A 7,070-nucleotide genomic window follows, 5' to 3' on the forward strand; every position below is an offset into this window, starting at 1 on the left:
TTCATGTTTTTCTCCAGACAACCTCCTGAAATTATTGGTCTTTACAAACTCCCTCACTGTTTTCATCACCTACTCTGGAAACTTCTGTAATATGAATGCTACCTGTCACTGCACTAATAGTATACACAGCCTCCATTTTCCTTGAAACCTCTGCAGCACCTGGTAATTCTGGCCGGGCTTTCTTTCTCTCCTTAGTCCCTTTTCCCTGTAGGTATGCTAGCCTCCCTTCTGCCTCTTGGACTGCATACAATGCTTGTCACTAGCCCTCCTTTTTCTTAACTGTGGGTTAGTAGGGTGCCTTCAGTAGGGTGACCATGTAAGTTTTCATCCAGACCAAGATATCTTTGAGAATTAAAGGGTGCCCAGTGACCACAGGCACACACTGAGATCATCCCCGACAAATGGAGAGGTCCAGCCATCCTCTCCTTACTTAAGGCCCAGGGCAGGAGATGAGTGAACATAGATCAAGGAGCTTCCACAATCCATCTTAGAGTTGCTTAGCTACTTCAGCTTAGAATCTCAAGTTAGAAACTCAGTGTCCCATTCATGGAACAACCCAGTTACCTGAGAAATAAGATTAAGCAGAAAAGAGGGGTGAGGAGAGAGGTTTAGGTGGGGGAAAGGCAGAGCTGGTTGAACCGGTCCTGTGGCACTCTGGATTCCATCACGGGGTCTGCTCTTATAGATGAAGATGAACACGGTGCTGAAACCTCTTCCAGGCTCTTCTCAGCCCAGGGTTGCCCAAGATCAGTAGCACTGAGTGGCCAGCTGGGTAAGCAGCCATGACGATTTTGCACAAAATATTCCAGGAATTGTTGACGTCAAAGATGTTGGACATGGAAATGAATAGAGCAACTGCATTGAAAATATAGAAAATGAGAAAGTAGCTGATAGCTTTGATCGCCCCCATGTGAGCCTCCATGCTGGGGTCCCTGAAGCCAGTGGCATGTGTAGGGTGTATCTCTTGTGTAGGGTGTATCTCTTGAGAGAGATGATCAGCAGAGTGGCTGCAGAGATGAACATGATCAGAGGAATGAAGATCCCCAGGTTATAGAGAAAAACCAGGTTGACCATGTTAGTCTCAGAGAAGTACTTCTTCTCAGTGGTGTTGGAGGAGGGGATAGGAACGGAACTATTTATGTACACATTGAAGATATCTTTAGAGAAGCGAAAGCTGAAGCATAAGGAGATGAACAGTGACAGCCCCAGAAGCCGAGGCATCATCTCTCTGATTTTCCTCTTCATCATGGAGAACAAACAGTGAGCAAAGTTTGCAATTCGAAGGCAAGAGACGATGTTGAGCCAGGCAGCAAGCCAGAGGTTGGAATAGTTCAGAAACATGGTGATTTTGAAGATTATAAACACTGTGTTTTGGTTGTAAGTGACCAGGAAGAATAGACTGTAAATATTCTCCAGCATCATCCAGATCTGCAGCAAAAGCCTGGAGAAGCTCAGTTTCAACAGGATACAGTCACTCACAGGGAGCCTTTTGCCTCTGGCCCACTCGGCCCCCTGGATGGCATTGATGAAGCCATTCCCAATCATGCCAGTCATGCACTCTACTCCAGAGACCACCATGGTGAGGACAATTTTACACCTGGACGTGTCTCTATCCATGGCGTCTGTGTTCACTGTCACCATTCTCTTTGGCCCTGACCTCCAGGTTTCCATGCCAAGGCCTGGTACCTGCTATGCAGTCTTCTGATCCTCACTCAATGTTATTATAATTTTTTTCCCCAGTTAATGGTTATTTCCAATTTTTCTTCATTTGTTTGCCCCATGACTACAGGTCGGAGGCTTGAAAGGCAAATGATGGGAGGATCTTGTTACTGGATGTCTCTGTTTTTCATAAAGACCCATTTGCCTCGGGCTTGCAGGAGCTCACTGGAAAAAATTTGAGATAGGTTCCTATCATGGCATCTTTCTCCCTTACTTACTTTAAGCCCATATACACCTGACAGGCAAGAGTCCCACATTAGGAGTCTTTGTGCTCACGCATTTGTGCTCATTTCATAAGACCGGTTACCTGCCAAATTGTAAAAACACAACAGCTCCTTTGATCTGCCTTCTCCTGCTTCTTTTTGTCTCCCTTATTTGCAGAGACATTTTTATCCTGTGGTTAGCATGTTCATGAATAAGAAGTTCCCATCAGTTTGTATGCAAACGTTTTTACTTAGACCCAAGTTTCCTCCAGAAAGGTCAGCTATTATAATGTCCTCAGACACAGAAGAGCCAAAATTTGATGCCATTTGGGTTAATTAGAGACTAGAAAAACTGCCTTGTGACAGTTTCATTGTTTGTGTGTTTATCACTGATTATAATTTACACTGCGATGCACATCAGTATTTCAACTCAGAATCGGGTTAGAATTAGCTTGGGCAAGTGGTGGGGTGTTCTGAACACAGTGCTGAAGTTGAGAAATGTGATCAGACACTGTTAACTTGAAATTTAAAGTCATATGCAGATGCCCACGCCTCATTCCTGATCTTGTTAAGTCAGAATCTGAGCTAGGGCCCAGACATGTTGTATTTAAAAAAAATTTTTTTTTAATGTTTATTTTTGAGAGAGACAGAGACAGAATGCGAGTGGGTTAGGGGCAGAGAGAGAGGGAGACACAGAATCTGAAGCAGGCTCCAGGCTCTGAGCCGTCAGCACAGAGCCTGACGCAGGGCTTGATTGAACTCACGAGCTGTGAGATCGTGACCTGAGCCGAAGTCAGATGCTCAACCGACTGAGCCACCCAAGCGTCCCATAGACATGTATTTTTAAAAAGTTAAAAGTTCATATTGCTCAAAGCCAGACTGAGAACCAAAATCTTAGCTACAGATTAATGAGTCTTGGGGCCAAATCTGGCCTGCCATTGTGTTTTATCCTGCACAGCCTGAGAACTGGACGGCATTAGGCCCACCGCCAGTGCTTGCTACTTTCTGCTGGTCAACGTGCAAATTTAGGAGGTTGCATATATGCACAAAAAGTCTGTCTGCCCTTGAAAAATTAGAAGATTGGGGAACATTGGGACCACATGGTGAATTGGTTGAGGAAGAATAGTAGCTGCACATTTTTTTTATTTTATTTTTTAAACTTTTAAAAAATGTTTATAATTTATTTGTTAGTATAATTTATTGTCAAATTGGCTAACATACAGTGTGTAAAGTGTGCTCTTGGTTTTTGGGGTAGATTCCCATGGTTCATTGCTTACATACAACACCCAGTGCTCAACCCAATGAGTGCCCTCCTCAATGTGGCTGCACATTTAAAACAAGGTTATGTATGTACTTTTCAGTTTGTCACAGTATTCACCAACTCCTAGCATCTTCTTGATTCTGAGGCTTCATGCCAGCGTGATGGCCCTGTTGTAATTTTTCTAATAGAAATGGAGAGATGATGAAAATGGATTTCTCCATCTCCAAATTAATTTTATCTCAAATTAAACTCAGAGAGGGGCGCCTGGGTGGCGCAGTCGGTTAAGCGTCCGACTTCAGCCAGGTCACGATCTCGCGGTCCGTGAGTTCGAGCCCCGCGTCGGGCTCTGGGCTGACAGCTCAGAGCCTGGAGCCTGTTTCGGATTCTGTGTCTCCCTCTCTCTCTGCCCCTCCCCCGTTCATGCTCTGTCTCTCTCTGTCCCAAAAATAAATAAATGTTGAAAAAAAAAAAAAAATTTAAACTCAGAGATTTATTTTTATTATAAAATTGCCTCTTATTATTAAATCATGGTTGCATACACATAGCACCAGAAAAAGCAACGTATTGCAAAATTAGGAAAGCATTGTTTAGAGAAACTGAAATTCATGTCAACACAAAGACTTGGACAAGAGTGTTCATAGAAGCTTTACGCATAATAGCCAGAAACAGGAAACAACAAGATTTCTTGACAGGCACCTGGGTGGCTCAGTTGGTTGAGTCTCTGACTCTTGATTTCGGCTCAGGTCGTGATCCCAGGGTCATGGGATCAAGCCCCTCATTGGGCTCCAGGCTGAGAATGGAGCCTTCTTAAGATTCTCTCTTTCTCCCTCTGCCCCTCCCCGCTGCTTGTGTGCTCTCTCTAAAAAAAAAAAAAAAAAAAAAAAAGATTCCTTGACAAGTTCTGCATATCTGTTGAGAGTCATTAACTTCTGTTACTTCTGCTAATAGAGAGTAGTATTTATCATCAGCTTTCGTGAATTCCAATGCACCAGACTCATCTTTTTGTGTATTTTGTTCCAACTTATATCAGTTTGTGATAAATAATATCCCCTAAATTTTTTGCACACAATTTTTTTCTACTGTTCTAGTACTATCTTCTGTTGGCATTTATTCACCTTTTTTCTCTGATCTTAATAGGAAGAGCAGTGGGGGCTGATGATATGACTGGTGCCATATCAATAAGGATGTGGGGCCAATTCGGTTTTTATTCTATGATCCTTTCTCATTCAGGAAGCTAGAATGGAGTCTCCTTTGGAGGAGACTATGGAGGAGGTCCATGGGGGAAGCAAAGACGAAAGGTTTCATATTCTTGGCTATTGGGTTCAAAAGCTTTGGTGCAGGTGTCAGATAAATCAGATTTGGAAGACTATGTGTTTGGGGGAACCATTTCCTCCACTTCTCTCTCAAACATCACCATGCAGACTAGAAGATGCTTTCCCAGTTGGGGAGGAATGAGAAGTGCAGGGAAGAGTCAGAGGAGGTAAGCATCTCCATGAAAGAGACCTAGGATCCTGCCTACCGCTCATGGCCGCAGGGGTGGCAAAGTCAAAGTGGGGCTGCAGGACTGCTCCAGAGTCTCTCCAGGCACACTTGAGAGAGCCACTAAACCTTGTGTTCACACAAAAGGCTTAAAAATTTGCTGCAGGAGTTAGTGGATTCCAAAGGGGTCCGGTGGTCTTATCCAGGAGGCTTTGCAAGCTTGGGTTCATATGAAGCCAATGCAAAGACAAAGGAATGGCCATGGAAGAGGCTTCCCACTCCCCACCTCCCTCCAAGTCTGTTTGATGCCCACAGAACATGGGTGTCACTTCCCAGAAGACAGGAAGAAGAAATTCTGAGAAAATCTTATAATCATAGTGTTTAAACCTGTGTGACTGAGAAAACACTGGAGTATGATTCATTGATAAAGTGGTGTCAAGTCATTAAGCAGGATAAACGTGACCAAGATTCTTTCCTTCGATCGTAGTGCCCAACTCCATGCTTCTGACTCTCCCTTTCCCATCCCATGGTGACATGTTGGGCAGATTTCATCTTTCCTAGTCTTTTTTGGTTATTAATATTCGATCCAGTTTAGTTTCATGCTTGGTTTAAACCTTACCATCTCCCCTCCTCCCACCCCCAGCACAGTTTGAACTGAGACCACATCTGCTTGGATTGGAGGGGGACCAGGTGGGTCTGGGACACCTGTCTCTCCCTCTTCTTCCAGGGTGCTGCTGTGGGAGAGGGGACAGGTGGTAGCTGTATTTCATTGGCTGCTATGGTGAATTCATCCCCTTATGCTTGCTGCTACTGCCCTGACATCATCTGGCCATCTGTGCCTCTGGGGGTCAGGCATCATGTACTGGCTGTCTCGTGAGGAGCACATGTGAGGTCTGCTTGCTCCACATCTGTCCTTCTCAACCTTGTCTATATGCCAGAATTGCCTGAATTAACACTGTGGGTCTTTAAAAGACATCATACCCATGTCCCATCCTCAAAGATTTTGAGTAATCGTGGTGGAGAAAAGCTAAGCATTGGCATTTCCACAGCTCCCCATTGTGGCTCCAGTAGGAGCAAGGGAGGGTTGAGAACCACTACAGGCAAGGGGTACTTACTGGCATGGTTTATGGTGTGGACATCCTTATGGAAGAGACTGAATGCCTTCCTGGACAAGACTGAGGACATGTTCTTCCATCAGGTGGAGGAGATCAGATCCAGAGGTTGAATTACAGAGAAGAGTTATGTATTTTGCAGAACTAAGTTGTGCTTTGTGAAGGTCACTTCTCCTGTATCGTGTTAGAAAAGCGAATATTTCTTACGTCTCTGTGAAAAGGAGGAAGTAGAACATAGACGTAGAGAGTCCTATGTTCCACTTTGTAAACTGAAGTCCACTTCTGTGTGTTTATGTGGCAAAGGATGTAATTTAAGACAACAGCCTAGGTGGCGTGATGAAACAAACCACTGTAAGAAAAAAGACCAAGGATGTGGAAAAGATGTCTGATCAAATCCTAAGAGCTGCAAAGAGAACTGAAAAGCCAGCAAGGTTTGTTTTGATTTTTAATACAATCAGCAGTTATATATTTTAGTGAAAAATCTGCCTGGGCCATCAAATTCTTCACAGATAGCAAGTTGTAAAGGAGTGTCTATTGAATGGGGTAGAAATTGTATGTCCTGAGAAGATACAGACGTGTGAAAATAGAAGTGTAACCAGAAACACTGTTGCTCAATGTACTAGAAATATGGCTAGGAAACTAAAAGAAAAATTGTGTGAAAAAAGTTTTAAACATTGTGACATTTGCTTCTGCAGCTGATGAGGGGACATATTTAGTAATACTTAGATGTAATAATTAGCTCTATTTATTCACCGTGGGTTTGAGAATTTTTATACGACTGAAAATATTTTAGACAGTGTGCCCATGACAGGCACAACACTAGGAAGTAATTAAGAAATTCATTTCTGTAACAAGAGGAAACTTTAAACAATTTAATATAGATGATGATCCTGGGATGGACGGTGCTAATATTGGACTTGCGGTAACACTTAAGTTCCATGTGGCAAGTTATGCAAGGACACAGGCTTTACCTCTACTCATTTGCATTACTCAGCAGGAATTGCTTTCTGCTGGAAGTTAAAAATGGAACGCATCACAGACCCAGAGCTCACCACCTGTAAGCTGGGTCTCCCCCTGGGGTTTGGGCCACAGAGCATCGCAGGCACCGTTGAATGAATTGGACACGTAACACAGAGGTCTGCTCACTGCACGTAGGTTGGGAGGCTCAGTCACCACTGAAGCTAAGGAGATGTGTTGAACTGTTGAAATGAATTCGTTCCTCATCACAGAGGAAAAGAAATCTTTGTTTATGCTAAGCAGCAAAGATTGTTATCACAGAATTGGCCTTTTGGGTTG

The 7,070-nt window shown here is 43.6% G+C and overlaps 1 protein-coding gene across 1 annotated transcript; it reads right to left on the bottom strand.

The window, feature by feature from the left end:
- Positions 1-679: 679 nt before the first annotated feature.
- TAS2R40 (taste 2 receptor member 40) lies at positions 680-1,649 on the bottom strand. The gene is given in 2 exon segments (XM_025929265.2): positions 680-952; positions 955-1,649. Coding segments are annotated over 2 exon segments (960 nt in total). The 5' UTR covers positions 1,642-1,649.
- Positions 1,650-7,070: the final 5,421 nt, after the last annotated feature.

Source organism: Puma concolor, chromosome A2, assembly GCF_028749965.1.
Source record: "Puma concolor isolate L17-30 chromosome A2, mPumCon1.1.hap2, whole genome shotgun sequence".
In the NCBI taxonomy this organism is placed as follows: domain Eukaryota; kingdom Metazoa; phylum Chordata; class Mammalia; order Carnivora; family Felidae; genus Puma; species Puma concolor.